The following is a 26,477-nucleotide window of genomic DNA, read 5'->3' as shown; positions in this document are numbered from 1 at the left end:
AGATTAAATTACTTTTATTCGGGCCGCATAAGCTTCACTTTTAACTGCCGGAGGCTCTGTCCATCTTTCATACACGGTGTATGGCTGCATTACTGCTGGTTAACCGTCTGCAGCTGAAAATGTCCGACCGCAGATCCACTCGCGACTGAGATGCAGCTCTAATTATTTCAGAGAAATTAGATTTTTATCCCTTTATTCTCAACATTCCTGCTTCAGATAAATAACCTCTCAGAATTCTCTCATTCAACGTGACTTTCCTCTTCAATCCGACAGACTTTGCTAATGGCGGCGGCGTGCAGCTTGCGCCTGGTGGCTCCGTAGGTTCACAGCTCAGTGGTCTTCATCAAGACGATGAGTAAGAAATTATGTGTCCAGCATCCCACCGCCAAGCTGCCCTGCAGCCGTCAATGTTCCCACGATCTGCTGGCACTCGTGCACACATGTGCACACAGATTTATCCAACCCACTCAAACCTCTCAGGCTGTTATGTCACTTCCCACTCCGAAGGTCTGAAACTTTATTAAAGCTCCTTACAGGAAGAGCAGAACTTTATTCTGGAAAAAATCCTGTCCTGTGCGGGGATCAGCAGGCAGCTGCCGTGCAGCAGCATCTTCACAAGGCTGGCTTTCTGAGTGAAATAAATGTAGTTTATCTTCACAGCTACATGGCCGCATGCAGAATCTGGAGCGGAGACGTGTCAGATTACTGCAGACGTGTCAGATTCAACATGTTTACAAAGTGAATTCACCTCCAACACTGCAGAACGTGCAAAAAAACTAAACCACATGAGTGTCAGTGGAAACCAGAAGACTGCAGCTCAATTCATCAGAAACGAGTAAAGTCACGCCTGAGGAGGAAATGTGCTGCAGCGCGAGGCCAGAAGAGAAGCTGAGCGCATTTCCAGGCGTTTCCGAGAGCTGTGGCCAGGAAGTATCTCCCTTCGGCTGATGAGGATGATGAAGATGATGATGAGCATGATGATGATGAGCATGATGATGATGATGATGATGAGGATGATGATGATGATGAGGATGATGATGATGAGGACGATGATGATGATGAGGATGATGAGGATGATGAGGATGTTGATGAGGACGATGATGATGAGGATGATGATGAGGATGAGGATGATGATGATGATGAGGACGATGATGATGAGGATGATGATGATGAGGATTATGATGAGGATGATGATGAGGATGATGATGAGGACGATGATGATGAGGATGAGGACGATGAGGATGATGATGATGATGATGATAATGATGATGAGGATGATGAGGATGAGGATTATGATGATGAGGAGGAGGATGAGGATGATGAGGATGATGATGATGAGGATGAGGATGATGATGATGATGAGGATTATGATGATGAGGAGGAGGAGGAGGATGATGATGATGAGGATGATGATGATGAGGATGATGATGAGGATGATGATGATGATGAGGATGATGATGAGGATTATGATGATGATGAGGATGATGATGAGGATGATGAGGATGAGGATGATGATGAGGATGATGATGAGGACGATGATGATGAGGACGATGAGGATGATGATGAGGACGATGATGATGAGGATGAGGACGACGATGATGAGGATGATGATGATAATGATGATGATGAGGATGAGGATGATGATGATGAGGATTATGATTATGATGATGAGGAGGAGGATGATGATGAGGATGATGATGATGAGGATGATGATGAGGATGAGGATGATGAGGATGAGGATGATGATGATGATGAGGATGATGATGAGGATTATGATGATGATGAGGATGATGAGGATGATGAGGATGAGGATTATGATGATGAGGATGAGGATGAGGATGATGATTATGATGAGGAGGAGGATGATGATGAGGATGATGAGGATGAGGATGATGAGGAGGAGGAGGATGATGAGGATGATGATGAGGATGATGATGATGATGAGGATGATGAGGATGAGGATGATGATGAGGATGATGATGATGATGAGGATGATGATGAGGATGATGATGATGAGGATTATGATTATGATGATGAGGAGGAGGATGATGAGGATGAGGATGAGGATGATGAGGATGAGGATGAGGATTATGATGAGGATGAGGATGATGATGAGGATGATGATGAGGATGAGGATTATGATGATGATGAGGAGGAGGAGGATGATGAGGATGATGATGATGATGAGGATTATGATTATGATGAGGAGGAGGAGGATGATGATGAGGATGATGATGATGAGGATGATGATGATGAGGAGGATGATGATGATGATGAGGATGATGATGAGGATTATGATGATGATGAGGATGATGATGAGGATGATGATGATGAGGATTATGATGATGATGAGGAGGAGGAGGATGAGGATGATGATGATGAGGATGAGGATGATGAGGATTATGATTATGATGATGAGGAGGAGGAGGATGATGAGGATGATGATGAGGATGATGATGATGAGGATGAGGATGATGATGGTCACCTCCATCAGTGTTCAGTCAGGAGAATCCAGAGACAGACTCAGCTCAGCTCATCTTTATTCATAGAGCACACAAATAATCCAGATACCACACACAGAACACACACACACACACACACACACACACACACACACACACACACACACACACAGACACGCACACAACCACATGACACAATTAAAACACAGGACAATTTAAAATATGTAGAATAAGTGAATTAAAAATACATTTTCAAACAATAAGAGCAGAAAACAATAAAATAATCAGCCTCTCAAACTAAAAGCCAAAGAGAAAAATGTGTTTTAAAAGTGTGATTTAAAACACACACCAGAGTGTGATGAGGCATTAAAAAACATAAAGAAGGATTTAAAATCCATTCTAAAACGAACTGGAAGCCAATAAAGTGAGGATAAAACGGGGTTGATGTGTTTTTGTTTGTTAGAACCGTTTAGAAGTCAAGTCCGTAACGACTGACTGAGACCAACATAAAGTGCGTTGCAGCAGTCTAAATTAGATGTAATTAAAGCCTGGATTAAAACCTCAAAGCAGTGCAAAGACAGAGGAGGTTTAACTTTGGTCTCAGGTGAAAAAGGTCACAGCCGGTGTGATCTGTGTGTAACCCTGTTGTAAAATAACCACTTGTTACAAAGTCACCTCGTTTAGACCAACATTCCCAGAAAGTCTCGGCATGGCTGGAGCCCGACGAATCAGCAAACCTTCATGAAACGCACACACAACCTCATGCAACAGCATGCATTAAGCAGTCAGCACAACAATGACAGAACGAAGTATAGTCTTTGAGAAAGAATCAACCTGTGCACACTTGTTACACCAGTAGAAAATAAAGTAAAATCAGACCCGGGTCTTAATAAATGTTGTTTCTTCAACACAATCTCTGAGCTAGGCCGATACTTGTGAAGATGTCCTCCGCTCTGAGTGTCAGAACGCAGCACGTCTTTCCACGCTCCAGGTATTAAGGCCAGTTCTGTACAGGCAGTGGCTCGCCATCCATTAATGGAAAGTTTCCTACGAGGTCTTTATCAAAGATCCTGTCTCTTGCTCCAGGTCTCCTGCTGTCCAGTTCTAATCCAACATCTGAACCTGACCTATGGGTAAGGTCAAAATTACATTTCACTTCAAGTTAACCATGTTCTGTTACAGGTAACAAAACACAGATGGAAATAATCTCATTTCCAATTTCTAAACTTGTGGCACAACTTATTTCAGGTTCGCTATTTAGATCTATTATCTGACAAGTTTAAAAAAAAAAACACATTCAATGCAGAAAAAATGTCACATACGCTGCTTTCCACGTTATCAAATCCAAATGACAAAGTTACAGAAATTCAGAACAATATCAAATTAGTTTAGTGATTTTTACCATGAAAGAGAAACCACACTGCTGTTCCTATAACTTCTGGACCTTTCTGCATGAGAAACGTCCGGATTTTTTTTAACCAGAGTAATCAATAAAATGTTGAGACTTTATATTACAGATCCCTCCTTTTCTTTTCTTTACTTATCCCAGCAACTTTTCTACTGTGGGTTACATGCACAACAAGGTCACTGTCAGTCCTCACACACGTTTGTTGCTGTCTGTGTCAGAAATGGACTTAGAGCCATGTCTTGACCCCACATTCACCTTGGAAACACCATGAGGGTCCAGAAAGACCCGAAGACCAACATATGATGGGAAGAGAGACTACTTCACTCTAAAACCTACTTCATCTCCACAAAAGTAGCAGGACCTTCATCTCCATAGAAAATAGCAGGACCTTCATCGCTGTGGAAACTAGCAGGACCTTCATCTCCATGGAAACTAGAAGGACCTTCATCTCGATAGAAACTAGCAGGACCTTCATCTCCATAGAAACTAGCAGGACTTTCCTCTCCATAGAAACTAGCAGGACTTTTATCTCCGTGGAAACTAGCAGGACCTTCATCTCCGTGGAAACTAGTAGGACCTTCATCGCTGTGGAAACTAGCAGGACCTTCATCTCCATGGAAACTAGCAGGACCTTCATCTCCATAGAAAATAGCAGGACCTTCATCGCTGTGGAAACTAGCAGGACTTTCATCTCCACAGAAACTAGCAGGACCTCCATCGCTGTGGAAACTAGCAGGACCTTCATCTCCGTGGAAACTAGCAGGACCTTCATCTCCACAAAAGTAGCAGGACCTTCATCTCCATGGAAACTAGCAGGACCTTCATCTCCACAAAAGTAGCAGGACCTTCATCTCCATAGAAAATAGCAGGACCTTCATCGCTGTGGAAACTAGCAGGACCTTCATCTCCATGGAAACTAGCAGGACGTCATCTCCATGGAAACTAGCAGGACCTTCATTTCAGTGGAAACTAGCAGAAGCTTCATCTCCGTGGAAACTAGCAGAAGCTTCATCTCCGTGGAAACTAGCAGAAGCTTCATCTCCGTGGAAACTAGCAGGAGTTTCTGTCCCACAGTGACGAGACAGACATCTTTAACCAGCAGAGACCTTGTTTGTGTGGAGAAATGAAGCTGTCCTCCGGACAGTGATGTCCTCGTTGTTTTGGATGCTGATGCTGGTGGGGTCCGTTTCTCCGTCACGTTGCCATGCTATGAATAGACAAACTAAACTTTACGTATTCAGCTAAAGAAATATGACAGTCTTTGAATTCAGGCAACATTTGTTTATATTAAACAGCTGAACAGTTCGGTGGATAATTTCCCTCACAGGCTAAATTAAATCTACTCTGCTGAAACTGGACAGGCATTATATAAAAATAAACTATATTTTTAACACTGGTAAAAATGAAAGAGCGAATGAGAGTACTTACAGAAAGTTTCCACCAAAAAGCGAGGACATGAGACAGAAGTTTGGTTTCTTCATGAAACACTCGACACATCCAGAGTTTGATGGGAAAGATTTGGCCAAGCGAAGGGGAAACTATGCCCTCTGAGCTGACTGCCAGGAGTTTCAGACGTCTTAATGTCATGAAACTGGCCTGAAGGCAGTCTTTTCTAACTGGCTCAGTCCTGAAAAAATACATTGACATTTTTCAGAGAGGGTCAGCCTTTTTATTTCCTTCGTTGTGGTTTTTGCTGATCAGGAGCAAAGTGTGCAGCAGACAAGCAACGGAAATGATAAATCCTTGTCTTTCTCATCCGCATCCTGCAGTTTTCTCTCTTTCAGACAAAGATTCCCTCAGACTTCCTGTAAAGGTCTGTTTCATGGCCTGTATGAAAGTAAACATCAACACAGAGACGTTTCTTCCCTCTGAACAAAATGAAGCGGAAACTAATCAGGCAAACTTTCATTAATGCCGTAGATAAAAACAGCTGACGCTAAACTTCCGTCTGTTAGCGGTGGTTTCAGCGCCACTGCTGGACGTAGTGGCACTTCCATGAAAGTGCTACGGCCATGAAGAGCAGATGTGACATGAACCAGGGATGTTTGATGTGACGGAGGTGGAAGTTGGCAGATCTGAGACGTTTACAGCAAACCAGGGAGTGGTGTCGAGGATGACACCCAGACTTTTGGTCTGATGGGAGGAAAGGAAAGCTCTGTATCACAGGGAAGGAATTCCATATTATTTCCACTGAGTTTGAGGAAGTTGTGGGGAAACCGAGTTTGAATATGTTGAAGAGGAAGGAGGTGTGGTGGGTTGGGAGGAGAGAAAGAGCTGGGGGTCATCTGTGTAACTGTGGAAACAGTTAGCTAGCAGAGTTTCTGATCATATTAACCATACAGAGAAATGAATGATGAACATGGGAGTCTCCAGGATGGAGCCCTGAGGGACACCACTGCTGGCTGAGGAGGACTGGAACAGAGTGGCTGAACTGGGAGTGTAACCTTATTGTAACAATCGTGAACCTCTCTTCAGGCAATGTGGACCGGACCACTCCGGATCGAACAGTGGTCCAGCAGAGGTTTCACATTTGACCTGCAGCAAACCAGTTTGGGAGAAATGTTGATAGACTTAATCCGATGCGTTTAAAATAAAAAAAAGCGATGGCCTGTAAATGTAAATAAAAACTAAGACTAAACAGACATGTTTGTGTGTGGTTCAGATGTACAAGAGCAGAGCAGAGAAGTCCAGGTGTTGCTGCAGATGAAAGCGTCGCTCCAGCAGACTCCCCTGTGTTTCCAGTTATCCCCACAAGGTCGACTGGGAAAACAGGCTTTGTGTTAATTCTGCATCAACACACAGAGGAGGAGTTCCTCCAGGCTATTTATAGAAGCTGCCCTGATTTCACCGTCTGCTATAAATAAACTCACCTACACACAGATTTCCCTTCCAGCTGCAGGTTTGCTTGTTTATGTCGACAGGATGAAGCTGCAGCGGCGTGCAGATGATGATGAGGTCGCAGGAAAGTGTGTTTAATGCCGCTGAAGCAGCACAAACATTAAGATCATGGAATAAAATATTAACACTAATTTGTCAGACAGATTATTGTCATGACTGACCTTTGGGGATTGTTTGAAGATTTTTACAGTTATTATTCATAATTGTTGTTATTTGTCTCACTATTTTGTTACCTCCGCCAGGGAGGTGATCACATCATGCCTGCATTTATCCCCGTCTGTCTGTCTGTCTGTCTGTCCCGTCTGTGTGTCTGTCCGTCTGTGTGTCTGTCCGTCTGTCTGTTTTTCTGTCTGTCCCGTCTGTGTGTCTGTCCGTCTGTCTGTCTGTCCCGTCTGTGTGTCTGTCCGTCTGTCTTTCTGTCTGTCCCGTCTGTGTGTCTGTCCGTCTGTCTGTCTGTCCCGTCTGTGTCTGTCCGTCTGTCTGTTTTTCTGTCTGTCCCGTCTGTGTGTCTGTCCGTCTGTCTGTCTGTCCCGTCTGTGTGTCCGTCCATCTGTCCGTCCGTCTCTCCGTCTGTCCGTCCGACTGTCTGTCCGTCTGTCGGTTCATCTGTCTGTTCGTGACTTTACACTGAAACTCCTGGAAGGGTTTTCACGATGTGTTTCGGGTCTTGGTTTAACTTAGACTGCATTAAGCGTTGGGAGTTATCCGGATCAGCATCTGGATGCAGGAATGATGTGAAGGATTCCTCCTTATTGTGAGATAGAACCATTTTCACTATATCTGCAAATAACCCCACAATACATGGTGAGAAAATCCAGGACAAGTTCCCAACTGGTTTTCCAAGATGTCAAAGAAAGATGTGGATCCCAGAAACATTCCGGATACTATCATCCAGAACAGGAACAACATCCTGGATACTACCATCCAGAACAGGAACAACATCCTGGATACTACCATCCAGAACACAAACAACATTCTGGATACTACCATCCAGAACAGGAACAACATCCTGGATACTACCATCCAGAACAGGAACAACATCCTGGATACTACCATCCAGAACAGGAACAACATCCTGGATACTACCATCCAGAACAGGAACAACATCCTGGATACTACCATCCAGAACAGGAACATTCTGGATACTACCATCCAGAACAGGAACAACATTCTGGATACTACCATCCAGAACAGGAACAACATCCTGGATACTACCATCCAGAACAGGAACATTCTGGATACTACCATCCAGAACAGGAACAACATCCTGGATACTACCATCCAGAACAGGAACAACATTCTTGATACTACCATCCAGAACAGGAACAACATCCTGGATACTACCATCCAGAACAGGAACAACATTCTGGATACTACAATCCAGAACAGGAACAACATTCTGGATGCTACCATCCAGAACAGGAACAACATTCTGGATGCTACCATCCAGAACAGGAACAACATCCTGGATACTACCATCCAGAACAGGAACATCATGGATACTACCATCCAGAACAGGAACAACATCCTGGATACTACCATCCAGAACAGGAACAACATCCTGGATGCTACCATCCAGAACAGGAACAACATCCTGGATACTACCATCCAGAACAGGAACAACATCCTGGATACTACCATCCAGAACAGGAACATTCTGGATACTACCATCCAGAACAGGAACAACATCCTGGATACTACCATCCAGAACAGGAACAACATTCTTGATACTACCATCCAGAACAGGAACAACATCCTGGATACTACCATCCAGAACAGGAACAACATTCTGGATACTACAATCCAGAACAGGAACAACATTCTGGATACTACCATCCAGAACAGGAACAACATTCTGGATGCTACCATCCAGAACAGGAACAACATTCTGGATGCTACCATCCAGAACAGGAACAACATCCTGGATACTACCATCCAGAACAGGAACATCATGGATACTACCATCCAGAATAGGAACAACATTCTGGATACTACCATCCAGAACAGGAACAACATCCTGGATACTACCATCCAGAACAGGAACAACATCCTGGATGCTACCATCCAGAACAGGAACAACATCCTGGATACTACCATCCAGAACAGGAACAACATTCTGGATGCTACCATCCAGAACAGGAACAACATCCTGGATACTACCATCCAGAACAGGAACAACATCCTGGATGCTACCATCCAGAACAGGAACAACATCCTGGATACTACCATCCAGAACAGGAACAACATCCTGGATACTACCATCCAGAACAGGAACAACATCCTGGATACTACCATCCAGAACAGGAACATCCTGGATACTACAATCCAGAACAGGAACAGCATTCTGGATACTACCATCCAGAACAGGAACAACATTCTGGATGCTACCATCCAGAACAGGAACAACATCCTGGATACTACCATCCAGAACAGGAACAACATCCTGGATACAACCATCCAGAACAGGAACATCCTGGATACTACCATCCAGAACAGGAACAACATCCTGGATACTACCATCCAGAGTGGGAACAACATTCTGGATGCTACCATCCAGAACAGGAACAACATCCTGGATACTACCATCCAGAACAGGAACAACATCCTGGATACTACCATCCAGAACAGGAACATCCTGGATACTACAATCCAGAACAGGAACAACATTCTGGATGCTACCATCCAGAACAGGAACAACATCCTGGATACTACCATCCAGAACAGGAACAACATCCTGGATACTACAATCCAGAACAGGAACAACATTCTGGATGCTACCATCCAGAACAGGAACAACATTCTGGATACTACCATCCAGAACAGGAACATCCTGGATACTACAATCCAGAACAGGAACAACATTCTGGATACTACCATCCAGAACAGGAACAACATTCTGGATGCTACCATCCAGAACAGGAACAACATCCTGGATACTACCATCCAGAACAGGAACAACATCCTGGATACTACCATCCAGAACAGGAACATCCTGGATACTACCATCCAGAACAGGAACAACATTCTGGATACTACCATCCAGAACAGGAACAACATTCTGGATACTACCATCCAGAACAGGAACAACATCCTGGATACTACCATCCAGAACAGGAACAACATCCTGGATACTACCATCCAGAACAGGAACAACATCCTGGATACTACAATCCAGAACAGGAACAGCATTCTGGATACTACCATCCAGAACAGGAACAACATTCTGGATGCTACCATCCAGAACAGGAACAACATCCTGGATACTACCATCCAGAACACAAACAACATCCTGGATACAACCATCCAGAACAGGAACATCCTGGATACTACCATCCAGAACAGGAACAACATCCTGGATACTACCATCCAGAACAGGAACAACATCCTGGATACTACCATCCAGAGTGGGAACAACATTCTGGATGCTACCATCCAGAACAGGAACAACATCCTGGATACTACCATCCAGAACAGGAACATCCTGGATACTACAATCCAGAACAGGAACAACATTCTGGATGCTACCATCCAGAACAGGAACAACATCCTGGATACTACCATCCAGAACAGGAACAACATCCTGGATACTACCATCCAGAACAGGAACAACATTCTGGATGCTACCATCCAGAACAGGAACAACATCCTGGATACTACCATCCAGAACAGGAACATCCTGGATACTACAATCCAGAACAGGAACAACATTCTGGATACTATGTCTCGTCATGTGGTGTAAAATGTCTCCCGCTACAGTTCTAGTTGATGCTGAAGCAGGTTACACAAAGTCTGCTCTTCTTTCTGACTTTCACATTCCAACAGAAACTTCTGAGATGCATTCAAGGTGTTCTTCAGCATGGGATTCCTGGCACTCCAGACATGTTGACAGACTGCAGGCACAAAGGCAGAAATCAGTATCCACAATCATCCACAGATCTGCAGGAGCCTGATTTCTGCTCCGACTCTGAGAACAGAGGCAGACACTTGGCTAATTGGCCAATTTGCATATGAAATCACTGTTTTCAGCACAACTACACAGACATGAGACGGAAAGCAGCAATAAGGAACAACATTCTGAGCGAGACGGTGACTGATGCAGCTGAGAAAAAGGAGATTTATCTGAGGAATGATCAGGAGGCGGATGCAGATGTGCTCAGAGTCCGTCATGTAGCAGAACATCTCCGCTTCATTTACATCACCCATTAAACTGGTTTGAAGTCAGTCCTATATATCCTGGTGTGTGCGCAGGCGAAGCTTGTAAACACAGTTTCCGAGTGTCTGTATTTATTATGTATTTATTATGTTTCTATGCAGATGACACATGAATGAAGAGCAGGTCTAACCGGGGGTCGCTGGTTTAAATATAGCATGAGTGTCCAGTTCTGGTCCTCAGGGACCGCAGGCTGGCAGGTTTTAGAGTTTTCCCCGATCCAACACACACGTTGACAGTCTGGTGGCACAAAGGCATAAATCAGCATCAACATTCCTTCATGGAGCCGATTATACCCGGGTGGGAAGGATCGGCCATGATGTTTTACCAGCCGATCATGCTAATGATGCGCAGCAGATGGCGGCAGCAGAGTCCCAGATGATGATGGAAGTGTTTCAGGTCCTGGGAGATGATGGTTCCCAGGAAGCGGCAGGACTCCGGGGTTGCAGGCTGATGGGGACGTGGTGACAGATCTGGTGGTCCACTGCTGTAAACCAACCAGCGTGTGGGGAGCGTCTTCCTGAGGAGCCGTTTTAGCTGTTTGAAGACTCAGACGTGGTTGGGATGGTCCTGGTTCTGGCCTCGCTCCAGCTTTCCATCCGTTCTGACTGCAACTGCGCCTCATTCATGTTGCTTCTAACATCGATCAACAAGGGTTTTCTGCCTCTCCAGATGCGTTTTGATGATCTTTTGATGGAAACCAGCGAGGTTAGGATGGGATTATTAAATCATCTTTCTCTCTGTTGCTGCTGCTGGTTTGTAGGTGAAAGAAACTCTGCTTTAGCTGTAACAAACCAAATGAAGAACAATAAATAACAGATGGATGTTCTGCAGTCTGTGGCCTCCTGAGAAGATCCATCCATATCTGATCAGGACGTCTGTTATCCATCGGTCAGATGCGGATGCAGTCAGAGAGATCACACCCTGCAGCTTTTTGTGTTTCAGAGGGATTTCTCCTCTGCAGGATTCTTCTTGAGCCTGAATCAGACCTGCAAACTGTCCCGCCTGGCCTCCAGGTTGTTATGAGTCCACTGCTTCAACCTGCTGCTCCTCTTCCTCCTCAGCATCAGGAAACGTCATGTTTTCCTTCTGACAGCATGTCAGAAACATCCCGATTCCTGCTGGGAAAGGAATCATTTCCTACCTGATCTGCATCCAACAGCAGTGAAAACGTCTCAAAGTAAAATCCAGAAGCACCGTCACTGGTCTAGTTTTTCTGGTTTTTCCTTCACCTTGTTGGGAAGCATTAAGGGCCAACTGCAGGTGGGGAGAGAAGGACTCAGGAAGAGCTTTGATATGAGTCCAAAACTACAAAATTAATCAATATGTCAAAATATAGGTCATCTCAGTGTGCACAGTTATAAAACCTGACTTAATTATTGGAGTTCATATTTTAAAAGTATGTAATCAGACCCTTCGAGTCGGTCCAACCAGATAAACACCATCCAACTCCGCGGTGAAAGCTGCAGCTGCAAAGGATTGTGGGATGGAATTAAGGACGCTCCAGTGGTTCCTAAAGGAGGAAATAAAGGAAGTTTTGAAGCTCCTCTTATAGCCTTTATCAAGCTGCTACTTCTGGGTCACTTCACCCAGTGAGGACGGTTCCTGAAGACAATTGGATGGGAGGGCAGGTCTGCAGCCGCGCTGGTCCCGTCCAGTCACCTGAGGAGACTTCTATGTCATTTTAATGTTTACCTATTTTACCATTACCAGACCAGACCCTCTGGAGGACCAGTTTTGGCCCCTGGGCCATATGATTGACCACCTGGTTCATGTTATTAGTATAATGACAAAGAAGACATGAAGTCATTATCCAGGAGTGTGTGTGTTCAGGTGTGTGTTGTTACACTTGACCTTGAATCTACAAACGTCAGCTCCTGTGTCCTTGGCAATGTGGTTGCCATGGCAACTGTGCCAGCTTGCGGGCTCGTTGGCTGTGTGTGTGTTGTATATGTGTGTGTGTGTGTGTGTGTGTGTGTGTGACAGATTGATGGGGCTTCATGTGGCCGACACACCTGTTCTATTTCTTCAGTCACAAACACGTCGCTGTGTGTTTGACACACACCAGTGTGTGTCCTGATGAAAATCAGCTTCTTTCCCTCAAATTACATCATTTACAAAAGATTTCTGATGAAAGCATTCTGCCCAGAGGCCTCTGATCCGGGACAGAGGTCCTCTGTGGTGGATCGCATATCATCACATATGTGGATGTGTCCTCCTCGTCCACGCTCAGGAAGGAGTTATCAGCGATTCTGATCTCTGGTGAACTGAAAGCCATTTCCTGTCGGCTGTAACCATCCCATCAAAGCAACAAACCACATAAAATTAAGTTTTTCATAAATATTCAATTCTACAGTCATTTAGCAGATGCTTTTATCCAAAGCGACTTACATACGACTTGCGACTTGCCTGTCGCCCAAAAGCCAGCTGGGATAGGCTCCAGCTTCCCCGTGACCCTGAATTGGATTAAGCGGTTCAGAAAATGAATGAATGAATGAATGACTTACATATGAGAGTGAGAACAACACAAGCATGAAATCAAACAGTAGAGGACGTCGTAGGAAGGTGTTGTTGGACTGTCCAGTTGGACACAGGTCCTTCCTTGAGGTGCTACAGGCTTTTTTTTTGTTTGTTTTTTTTGTTTTTTGTTTTTGTTTTTTAGTCCCTTCCCACCCCATAATATCATCTATGTTACAATACAAAGAATTAATACCATTAAATTTGTTGCAAAGAACTGAACTAAGTTCTCCAACTTTCCAACAAATACAGCTATACTAAGTGTTGAAGTTCTCCTTGAAGAGCTGAGTCTTCAGCTGGGTCTTAAAAGTAGACAGGGACTCTGCAGAGCGGACAGAGTTTGGCAGATCATTCCACCATCGTGGAACAACAGAGGAAAAGAGTCTGGCTGGTGATTTAGTCCCACGTATTGGTGGTAACACGAGGCGTCTTCCACTGGTGGAACGCAGCTGTGGAGAGGGAGTGTAGGCCTGGATTAGGGCGTGAAGGTAGACGGGAGCCGTTTGAGTTATTGTTTTGTAAGCCAGAAGCAAAGCTTTAAATTTGATGCGTGCTGCAACCTGAAGCCAGTGAAGAGCGATTGGCAGCGGAGTGACATGAGCTTGTTTGGGTTGGTTGAAGACCAGACGCGCTGCTGGTTCTGGATCATCTGCAGAGGTTTAATAGAGCACGCAGGCAGACCTGCCAGTAGGGAATTGCAGTAATTGATGCATGAGATGACCAGAGCCTGAACCAGAAGCTGAGTTGTATGTTCTGTCAGGTACGGTCTGATTCTCTTGATGTTGTAGAGAGCATATCGACAGGTACGGGCAACCGAGGCAACATGGACCTTAAAGGTCAACTGGTCATCCAGTGACCAGAGTTTTCAACTCATGTGAGCTGGACACTTCTCCTCGCCAGGGTACTCCTGATCAGGAAGGATCTTCCTGAGAGGTAGGACGAGAACCAGGAGAGGACAGATCCAGAGAGCTCAGAGAGTGTGGAGAGGAGAATCTGACGGTTCACTGTGTCAAAAGCAGCAGACAGGTCCAGCAGTACCAGGACTGAGGACTGACCAGTGGATCTGGACCAGGACTGAGGACTGACCAGTGGATCTGGCAAGCCGGAGGGAATCAGTAACAGACAGGAGAGCAGTTTCAGTGGAATGGCCTTGCCTAAAGCCAGACTGATATGGATCTAACAGGTTTTCATCATGGAGGAATTGCAAGATTTGGCTGAAGACTGCACACTCTGGTAGTTTAGATAAGAACGGCACCAGCGAGACCGGCCGGTAGTTTCCAACCTGGACTGGGTCGAGTGTGGGTTTCTTCAGCAGCGGGATGACCCGAGCTTGCTGGAAGACAGAGGGAAAGACCCCAGATTTAAGAGAGGAATTGATAATATGAGTTACTGCAGCTTTGATCGTAGGAGAAATGCTCTGCAGGATGTCGGAAGGGACTGGATCAAGTGCACAGGTAGTGGGTTTCGAGTTTTGTAGAAGCTTTAGGACTTCATTCTCATTCAGAGTGCAGAAGGAGCAAAATGAAGCACCACTAGCTGGATTGGACTGAGCTGGTCAGGCTCAGAGAACTGATTACTGATGGTAGCAACCTTTTCGGTAAAAAAGGATGCAAACATTTCTGCAGTCAGCATGGATGGTGGCTGAGCAGGAGGTGGAGAGTTGAATGCCATGAATAGCTGTTGTGCGTTAGGAGCATTGCAGATCTGGTTCTGATAGAAGTCTATCTTGGCAGAGAAGTCTATCTCAGTGAGCCATGGACTGGGTGGGTTCTGTCTGGCTGGTTTGGACAGCAGAGGAGGCCAGAGAGGAGCAGAGTGTTTCTGGAGCCTCATTAACAGACAGTAAGGAGAAGTCTGACTCGGAGGGGAGGGTAGAGTTAACCTCATCAGACAGTTGTGCAGGGCTTAGAAATCTCAGGTTTCTGCGGTAGGAAACCGTCCTCGGAACATCTTGGGTGTCGTGAGAGAGAAGGGCTGAGAATTTGACCAGGAAGTGGTCTGAGAGGTGCAGCGGAGTGACAGACAGATCCATTGAGGAGCAGTTTCACTTCATCTGCTTCTCTTGCTCCATCACTCTTGAACAGGGTCCATGTGGTCCTGTCCCCAGTTAAACCAGTATGTTAGTGACCTGTCCCCAGTTAAACCAGTATGTTAGTGACCTGTCCCCAGTTAAACCAGTATGTTAGTGACCTGTCCCCAGTTAAACCAGTATGTTAGTGACCTGTCCCCAGTTAAACCAGTATGTTAGTGACCTGGTAGCGAACCTAACCCTGCAGATGGAACCTTCCAGCTCTTCTTGCTGCTGTTCCAGATGTTTACAGACGTGTTGCTGCATCAGATTTTCGTGTGACGGGTTGTTTATCGTCTACTGGGAGGAAGACATGTTCACATACGAAGTTTGTTTACATTTGCGGTCATCCAGCTTTTACTTGCTGCTGATCAGCAGTATTGATACGTATCAGATTGTTATTAATCCTCGTGTCCCTCAGCCTGGCGTTGCATCCGGAGCGCTCGTTGGTGGCGACGGGTCAGGTGGGGAAAGATCCGTACGTGTGTGTGTGGGACTCCTTCACGGTTCAGACTATCTCACTGCTGCGTGACGGACACACACACGGCATCGCCTGCCTCGCGTTTAACGCTGATGGACAGGTAACACACACACACACACACACACACACACACACACACACACACACACACACACACACACACACATTAAAGTGTCTTTTTCCAGTTATCAGTGAAAAAGCCAAAAAAGCCAAAACATTTTTTCACTTCATTTAATTTTCATTTATTTTTCCTTCATTTAAATGTCTGGAGTCTCAGCTTCACAGCGTGTGTGTGATCGATTGTCTGCATCACAACTTTTATTATTAAAGGACGCTCATCCATCATCATGAAGGTGAAGAGAAAAGTGACGGAGAAGGACGAAGCAAACTGATGATGATGATTAAAATGTTTATTATCCATCATTTCCGTTCACCTCTCCGCTAACACTGCAACAATAGAGCTCTGTATTCTCCAGTCTTTCTGTATTTATGTAATTAGATGTGACTTTATTTATCCCAATGAACCGATAAACTGTACAAGCAGCTAAATAAATACTGCAAAAACATTATAGAAAGTTAAAGATGAGAAAAAAACATACATTTAAGGAACACAAAATGTTCTAAATGTATAAATTTAATATGAATCTGGGTTTTAAAGCAGTGACCAGACACTGGAGATCTTCTGGGCCAGTCCTGCAGGTCTCGGATGTTTCCCTGCTGCTGCACGTCTTAATAAATAAAACATTTCTCCAACATCTGGACAAACTTTGTTGTGACCCATGAGAATCTCCCGTTCCACATCATCACCATGAGAATCTCCCGTTCCACCTCATCACCATGAGAATCTCCCGTTCCACCTCATCACCATGAGAATCTCCCGTTCCACCTCATCACCATGAGAATCTCCCGTTCCACCTCATCACCATGAGAATCTCCCGTTCCACCTCATCACCATGAGAATCTCCCGTTCCACCTCATCACCATGAGAATCTCCCGTTCCACCTCATCACCATGAGAATCTCCCGTTCCACCTCATCACCATGAGAATCTCCCGTTCCACCTCATCATGATGAGAATCTCCCGTTCCACCTCATCATGATGAGAATCTCCCGTTCCACCTCATCACCATGAGAATCTCCCGTTCCACCTCATCATGATGAGAATCTCCCGTTCCACCACATCACCATGAGAATCTCCCGTTCCACCTCATCACCATGAGAATCTCCCGTTCCACCTCATCACCATGAGAATCTCCCGTTCCACCTCATCACCATGAGAATCTCCCGTTCCACCTCATCACCATGAGAATCTCCCGTTCCACCTCATCATGATGAGAATCTCCCGTTCCACCTCATCATGATGAGAATCTCCCGTTCCACCACATCACCATGAGAATCTCCCGTTCCACCTCATCACCATGAGAATTTCCCGTTCCACCTCATCATGATGAGAATCTCCCGTTCCACCTCATCATGATGAGAATCTCCCGTTCCACCACATCACCATGAGAATCTCCCGTTCCACCTCATCACCATGAGAATCTCCCGTTCCACCACATCACCATGAGAATCTCCCGTTCCACCTCATCACCATGAGAATCTCCCATTCCACCTCATCATGATGAGAATCTCCCGTTCCACCTCATCACCATGAGAATCTCCCGTTCCACCACATCACCATGAGAATCTCCCGTTCCACCTCATCACCATGAGAATCTCCCGTTCCACCACATCACCATGAGAATCTCCCGTTCCACCTCATCACCATGAGAATCTCCCATTCCACCTCGTCACCATGAGAATCTCCCGTTCCACCACATCACCATGAGAATCTCCCGTTCCACCTCATCATGATGAGAATCTCCCGTTCCACCACATCACCATGAGAATCTCCCGTTCCACCTCATCACCATGAGAATCTCCCGTTCCACCTCATCATGATGAGAATTTCCCGTTCCACCTCATCATGATGAGAATCTCCCGTTCCACCTCATCATGATGAGAATCTCCCGTTCCACCACATCACTATGAGAATCTCCCGTTCCACCTCATCACCATGAGAATCTCCCGTTCCACCTCATCACCATGAGAATCTCCCGTTCCACCTCATCATGATGAGAATCTCCCGTTCCACCTCATCATGATGAGAATCTCCCGTTCCACCACATCACCATGAGAATCTCCCGTTCCACCTCATCATGATGAGAATCTCCCGTTCCACCACATCACCATGAGAATCTCCCGTTCCACCTCATCACCATGAGAATCTCCCGTTCCACCTCATCATGATGAGAATTTCCCGTTCCACCTCATCATGATGAGAATCTCCCGTTCCACCTCATCATGATGAGAATCTCCCGTTCCACCACATCACCATGAGAATCTCCCGTTCCACCTCATCACCATGAGAATCTCCCGTTTCACCTCATCACCATGAGAATCTCCCGTTCCACCACATCACCATGAGAATCTCCCGTTCCACCTCATCATGATGAGAATCTCCCGTTCCACCACGTCACCATGAGAATCTCCCGTTCCACCTCGTCACCATGAGAATCTCCCGTTCCACCACATCACCATGAGAATCTCCCGTTCCACCTCATCATGATGAGAATCTCCCGTTCCACCACATCACCATGAGAATCTCTCGTTCCACCACATCACCATGAGAATCTCCCGTTCCACCTCATCATGATGAGAATCTCCCGTTCCACCTCATCATGATGAGAATCTCCCGTTCCACCACATCACCATGAGAATCTCCCGTTCCACCTCATCACCATGAGAATTTCCCGTTCCACCTCATCATGATGAGAATCTCCCGTTCCACCTCATCATGATGAGAATCTCCCGTTCCACCACATCACCATGAGAATCTCCCGTTCCACCTCATCACCATGAGAATCTCCCGTTCCACCACATCACCATGAGAATCTCCCGTTCCACCTCATCACCATGAGAATCTCCCATTCCACCTCATCATGATGAGAATCTCCCGTTCCACCTCATCACCATGAGAATCTCCCGTTCCACCACATCACCATGAGAATCTCCCGTTCCACCTCATCACCATGAGAATTTCCCGTTCCACCTCATCATGATGAGAATCTCCCGTTCCACCACATCACCATGAGAATCTCCCGTTCCACCTCATCACCATGAGAATCTCCCGTTCCACCACATCACCATGAGAATCTCCCGTTCCACCTCATCACCATGAGAATCTCCCGTTCCACCACATCACCATGAGAATCTCCCGTTCCACCTCATCACCATGAGAATCTCCCATTCCACCTCGTCACCATGAGAATCTCCCGTTCCACCACATCACCATGAGAATCTCCCGTTCCACCTCATCATGATGAGAATCTCCCGTTCCACCACATCACCATGAGAATCTCCCGTTCCACCTCATCACCATGAGAATCTCCCGTTCCACCTCATCATGATGAGAATTTCCCGTTCCACCTCATCATGATGAGAATCTCCCGTTCCACCTCATCATGATGAGAATCTCCCGTTCCACCACATCACTATGAGAATCTCCCGTTCCACCTCATCACCATGAGAATCTCCCGTTCCACCTCATCACCATGAGAATCTCCCGTTCCACCTCATCATGATGAGAATCTCCCGTTCCACCTCATCATGATGAGAATCTCCCGTTCCACCACATCACCATGAGAATCTCCCGTTCCACCTCATCATGATGAGAATCTCCCGTTCCACCACATCACCATGAGAATCTCCCGTTCCACCTCATCACCATGAGAATCTCCCGTTCCACCTCATCATGATGAGAATTTCCCGTTCCACCTCATCATGATGAGAATCTCCCGTTCCACCTCATCATGATGAGAATCTCCCGTTCCACCACATCACCATGAGAATCTCCCGTTCCACCTCATCACCATGAGAATCTCCCGTTTCACCTCATCACCATGAGAATCTCCCGTTCCACCACATCACCATGAGAATCTCCCGTTCCACCTCATCATGATGAGAATCTCCCGTTCCACCACGTCACCATGAGAATCTCCCGTTCCACCTCGTCACCATGAGAATCTCCCGTTCCACCACATCACCATGAGAATCTCCCGTTCCACCTCATCATGATGAGAATCTCCCGTTCCACCACATCACCATGAGAATCTCTCGTTCCACCACATCACCATGAGAATCTCCCGTTCCACCTCATCACCATGAGAATCTCCCGTTCCACCACATCACCATGAGAATCTCCCGTTCCACCTCATCACCATGAGAATCTCCCGTTCCACCACATCACCATGAGAATCTCCCGTTCCACCACATCACCATGAGAATCTCCCGTTCCACCACATCACCATGAGAATCTCCCGTTCCACCTCATCATGATGAGAATCTCCCGTTCCACCTCATCATGATGAGAATCTCCCGTTCCACCACGTCACCATGAGAATCTCCCGTTCCACCTCATCACCATGAGAATCTCCCGTTCCACCTCATCACCATGAGAATCTCCCGTTCCACCTCATCATGATGAGAATCTCCCGTTCCACCTCATCATGATGAGAATCTCCCGTTCCACCACATCACCATGAGAATCTCCCGTTCCACCTCATCATCATGAGAATCTCCCGTTCCACCTCATCACCATGAGAATCTCCCGTTCCACCTCATCACGATGAGAATCTCCCGTTCCACCTCATCACCATGAGAATCTCCCGTTCCACCTCATCATGATGAGAATCTCCCGTTCCACCTCATCACCATGAGAATCTCCCGTTCCACCTCATCACCATGAGAATCTCCCGTTCCACCTCATCATGATGAGAATCTCCCGTTCCACCACATCACCATGAGAATCTCCCGTTCCACCTCATCACCATGAGAATCTCCCGTTTCACCTCATCACCATGAGAATCTCCCGTTCCACCACATCACCATGAGAATCTCCCGTTCCACCTCATCATGATGAGAATCTCCCGTTCCACCACATCACCATGAGAATCTCCCGTTCCTCCTCGTCACCATGAGAATCTCCCGTTCCACCACATCACCATGAGAATCTCCCGTTCCACCTCATCATGATGAGAATCTCCCGTTCCACCACATCACCATGAGAATCTCTCGTTCCACCACATCATGATGAGAATCTCCTGTTCCACCTCATCATGATGAGAATCTCCCGTTCCACCACGTCACCATGAGAATCTCCCGTTCCACCTCATCACCATGAGAATCTCCCGTTCCACCACATCACCATGAGAATCTCCCGTTCCACCTCATCATGATGAGAATCTCCCGTTCCACCACATCACCATGAGAATCTCCCGTTCCACCTCATCATGATGAGAATCTCCCGTTCCACCTCATCATGATGAGAATCTCCCGTTCCACCTCATCACCATGAGAATCTCCCGTTCCACCTCATCATGATGAGAATCTCCCGTTCCACCTCATCACCATGAGAATCTCCCGTTCCACCTCATCACCATGAGAATCTCCTGTTCCACCTCATCACCATGAGAATCTCCCGTTCCACCACATCACCATGAGAATCTCCTGTTCCACCTCATCACCATGACAATCTCCCGTTCCACCTCATCATGATGAGAATCTCCCGTTCCACCTCATCATCATGAGAATCTCCCGTTCCACCTCATCACCATGAGAATCTCCTGTTCCACCTCATCACCATGAGAATCTCCCGTTCCTCCTCATCACCATGAGAATCTCCCGTTCCTCCTCATCACCATGAGAATCTCCTGTTCCACCACATCACCATGAGAATCTCCCGTTCCACCTCATCACCATGAGAATCTCCCGTTCCACCTCATCACCATGAGAATCTCCTGTTCCACCACATCACCATGAGAATCTCCCGTTCCACCACATCACCATGAGAATCTCCCGTTCCACCTCATCATGATGAGAATCTCCCGTTCCACCACATCACCATGAGAATCTCCCGTTCCACCTCATCATGATGAGAATCTCCCGTTCCACCTCATCATGATGAGAATCTCCCGTTCCACCTCATCACCATGAGAATCTCCCGTTCCACCTCATCATGATGAGAATCTCCCGTTCCACCTCATCACCATGAGAATCTCCCGTTCCACCTCATCACCATGAGAATCTCCTGTTCCACCTCATCACCATGAGAATCTCCCGTTCCACCACATCACCATGAGAATCTCCTGTTCCACCTCATCACCATGACAATCTCCCGTTCCACCTCATCATGATGAGAATCTCCCGTTCCACCTCATCATCATGAGAATCTCCCGTTCCACCTCATCACCATGAGAATCTCCTGTTCCACCTCATCACCATGAGAATCTCCCGTTCCTCCTCATCACCATGAGAATCTCCCGTTCCACCTCATCACCATGAGAATCTCCTGTTCCACCACATCACCATGAGAATCTCCCGTTCCACCTCATCATCATGAGAATCTCCCGTTCCACCTCATCACCATGAGAATCTCCTGTTCCACCACATCACCATGAGAATCTCCCGTTCCACCACATCACCATGAGAATCTCCCGTTCCACCACATCATGATGAGAATCTCCCGTTCCACCTCATCACCATGAGAATCTCCCGTTCCACCACATCATGATGAGAATCTCCCGTTCCACCTCATCATCATGAGAATCTCCCGTTCCACCTCATCACCATGAGAATCTCCTGTTCCACCACATCACCATGAGAATCTCCCGTTCCACCTCATCACCATGAGAATCTCCTGTTCCACCACATCACCATGAGAATCTCCTGTTCCACCACATCACCATGAGAATCTCCTGTTCCACCACATCACCATGAGAATCTCCCGTTCCACCTCATCATGATGAGAATCTCCCGTTCCACCTCATCATCATGAGAATCTCCCGTTCCACCTCATCACCATGAGAATCTCCTGTTCCACCACATCACCATGAGAATCTCCTGTTCCACCACATCACCATGAGAATCTCCCGTTCCACCTCATCATGATGAGAATCTCCCGTTCCACCACAAAGCTGCTCTGCTGGATGTAGATCTGGTGACTGTGGAGCCGTTGGAGGACAGTGAACTCATCGTCATGGTGGAGATGATGTGAGCTTTGTGACATGGTGCATCATCCTGCTGGAAGTTTCCATCAGAAGATGCTACACTAAATGAGAAGGTTCAAAGTCACTTCAATCCCATTTCTTCCTCATTCTGATACTCAGTTGGAATATCAGCAAGTCGTCTTCATCATGTCTACGTGACTAAAAGCCGTCATGTGACTGGCTGATTACATATTTGTGTAAAGAGCAGCTGAACAGGTGGACAGTGAGTGTCCACTGCAGATTTGAGTCGTCTGACGTTCTTCCTGCCTCTGGATGCATCCTTTCATCTCAGTGACTAAACTGTGATTCAGTTCGGTGCTGCAAACGTTTCCAAACAAGCTGGCATCCTCATATCTGATGGGTTGAGGCCAAAATGTTCAGATCATACTCATCAGGTTGTGAAATTATCCCTCTGGTTCTCTGCAGCATGTCAGTCACCGCAGCTTGACTCAGTTAAACAGGATGAAAATCAATCTCCATGCTGTTCCTGAAGAGTTCTCATCTTCTGATGAAATGCAACCAAATCCTGCTGAGTTGTGAGGCAACTGCTGTGTCATCAGTATTTTCTTCTGGCTCGCACTTTCCTGCTCATGACTGGACAACTTGAGTTAAATCATAGCAAACAGAATCAATCAAATAATAATAAATGCAGCTGAATAATAACTCATGTGCAGGCTCTGGGTGCAGGTGATTTATGTTTGAGTCGAACTCGAGTGAAAAGTATTTGAATTGGCTGCAGCAGCTCAGAGAAAATTCACATTCAGGACGTTTTCTGTTTGATGAGACAGGAGCAAAGGCACCGTCTGCAGTCAGAGGTGGTGTAGTTTTCCTCAAGGAAACCAAGTAAAGAGCAGAAGAGACTCAAAACCCGTCGTTCAAATCCTCACACACACACACACACACACAAAACATTTCTGCATCTTTAGCATTTACGATCAAATCTTTTGACATTTCTAACCTTTCAGATGCAGATAGCTCTTCCTCCTCCTGGTGCGGTGGAAACAGCGGCTCAGACACGACGACGTCGCTGCTGTCGGCGTTAAACTGACGAAACTTCAAACAGAAACCTTTAGCACCACGTTTCACTCTCAGACTTCTCTTTTCATCCTCTGACAGAAGTCTTTTCTCTCAGAGGTTCAGATCTCTTGTTCACTTCATTTCATTACACGTTGATATTTAAAAACCTTCCAGCACAAAAACTGCACTTTATAAATTAGATCTGTTTGTGGATTTCGGCTGTTTGAACCAACTCGTCATCATTTAGGCTCTATGTGAACTACTTTTCTCTTTATTTCTTTTAGTTCTTCCATGTTTCTGAACTAAAAGAATATTTTTCAGCTTAAAGAGTCACGGCTTCCTCCTCATCTGCAAACGACACAAACATGCTGATTGGTTTCTACAAGCATGCTAACTTAGATTTCTGTAATGTTTGTTGATGTTCCTGAAACGTCTGCAGCAAATCAGCATCGTTTTCCCTCCAAATCTGTGGCACTGCTTATAATTTGGATGTTTTATCTGTCGTCTGATGCGTCTACCTCTGTATCATCTCTGTAGCGGTTAGCTTCAGTCGGACTGGATGCAAAGAACACAGTCTGCATCTGGGAGTGGAAGAGAGGAAAGATCCTGGCCACGGCCACCGGACACTCTGACAGGGTAAGCGTGTGTGTGTGTGTGTGTGTGTGTGTGTGTGCCGCTTCTGCATGCATTTTATAAAAACTGCACATGTGCACTAACTTCCACTCTGATTTCCAGATCTTCGACATCTGCTGGGATCCGTTTCAGCAGAACCGTCTGGTGAGCTGCGGAGTCAAACATATCAAGGTAAAGCTCTGATTTCTGATGTCCAGGGTTCTGAAGAGTCCGACAGAACCGTTTGTTTCCTCCATCTTCTGACTGCTTCTATCAGAGATGCTGTAATCTCACGCCTGACAGCTGCCTGCAGGCGGAACGTCTGAACTCAGAGGTTCATCCAAAGCTTACTATAAAGCACTTTTCATGCAACAAGTTGCAACACAAAGAGCTTTAGATTAAACGTATGAGAATAAAAAAGTCATCGCTACCAGTCTTTTACAGGAATAAAATCTTTCGGTACTAAAAGTATTTAGCTTTCTCCAGCAGCATGACCCCAACTTTCCAAACATCCCTTCAGTCTTGCTTTAGATATGATAAAATCCCAGAAGCATCATGAAAGGCAAGCGGAGCAGCTGTTCTGTGACTTCATAGCCGATCATGGCAACCCTGTTCCCAGCAGGCCCACCATGCACCAGTTCTGAAGCATCCGTTAGCGTCTCTGAAGCATCATGACTCTTCGCTTGGCCAGAAATACATGGCCGTTATCCTCAAGACTTGCATCAGTTCCAGTTCTCTGTTTTACCCGTACCCCTCGCCACTTGCCCCGTAAAACAGCTACAAGGGGTTCGGCTGAACGTCAGCCCCACGAGTTGGGATACCCCTTCAACGATCACATCAGTAGTCACTGCTGACTTTTCCTCAGGCAGATTCTGTTGCCGGAAACACATCATGTGATCTACAGCTGTGTCCATCTGTCCTGCGTAGCTATTGACTCTTAGTGTAACATGGATGCTTGCAATTCATTCACAACTTCAGATTCATGCTTCGACTGATCACACAAGTCACAAATACACTGCTTCATTAAAGTAACAGGGTAACATGGTTACATGTGCAAGACATCCCGCAAGCTGCATCCTATGATGCCCTCAATGGGAGCAGCAGCGAGGTTGCTGGAGTTTGTGATAATGTTATCCCTGTAGCTAAGGGCTGCTTTGAGCCCCGCTTGTGTTCAGCCTGTTAACGTTACTGAAGCCTCAACAAAGTACCGGCAATTTTTATTGTTAAACTAGACAATACCATGTTTGTCACATATTAAAAAACCTTTATCAATGGAAAAAACGCATTTCAGAACCTCTTTGGTCTCTGTAGCCGCCATCTTGCCATAGATTCACCAGGGAGTCTGAAACGGTGCTCAACAGAGGAGTAGAAGAGGTGGAATGGATGATGTGGATTGATGGTAACTGCTGTCGGCAAGAAGCATGCCCAAGTTAGGCATGGGTCAGGGAGGCAGACTGACAAGCAGACCAGATTGTTCAGCCAGAAAATCAATGGATGAAAAGCAAAGTGGATCCATCCATTGCAGAAAATGGATCCAGTTAGTAAAAAAAACACTATGTTCAGACTTTAGATCATCAACATTACGTCCTGACCAGCGGCCTGGGCACCAAGCCACCAGGTGAGGGACGGTGTCACATGATACCTAACACCATGATTGACAAGACGTGTATCATAGCGGTGGAAACTCACCATTTCATACGATCCTGTACATCCACTATTT

General features: G+C 46.1%; 1 protein-coding gene across 1 annotated transcript in view; it reads left to right on the top strand.

The window, feature by feature from the left end:
* Nucleotides 1-26,477, top strand: part of LOC306762538 (echinoderm microtubule-associated protein-like 6) — a gene marked incomplete at both ends in the record, with an annotated part of 103,066 nt that overhangs the window by 15,647 nt on the left and 60,942 nt on the right. Inside the window, 3 exons of the mRNA XM_079249061.1 lie at nt 15,985-16,144; nt 24,683-24,781; nt 24,881-24,949. Coding sequence (XP_079105187.1) covers nt 15,985-16,144; nt 24,683-24,781; nt 24,881-24,949 — 328 coding nt within the window. The remainder of the gene's footprint in view (nt 1-15,984; nt 16,145-24,682; nt 24,782-24,880; nt 24,950-26,477) is intronic.

The sequence above is a fragment of the Telmatherina bonti genome, assembly GCF_933228915.1.
Source record: "Telmatherina bonti genome assembly, chromosome: 11".
NCBI lineage: Eukaryota > Metazoa > Chordata > Actinopteri > Atheriniformes > Telmatherinidae > Telmatherina > Telmatherina bonti.
This window is presented reverse-complemented; position numbering and strand designations above follow the sequence as displayed.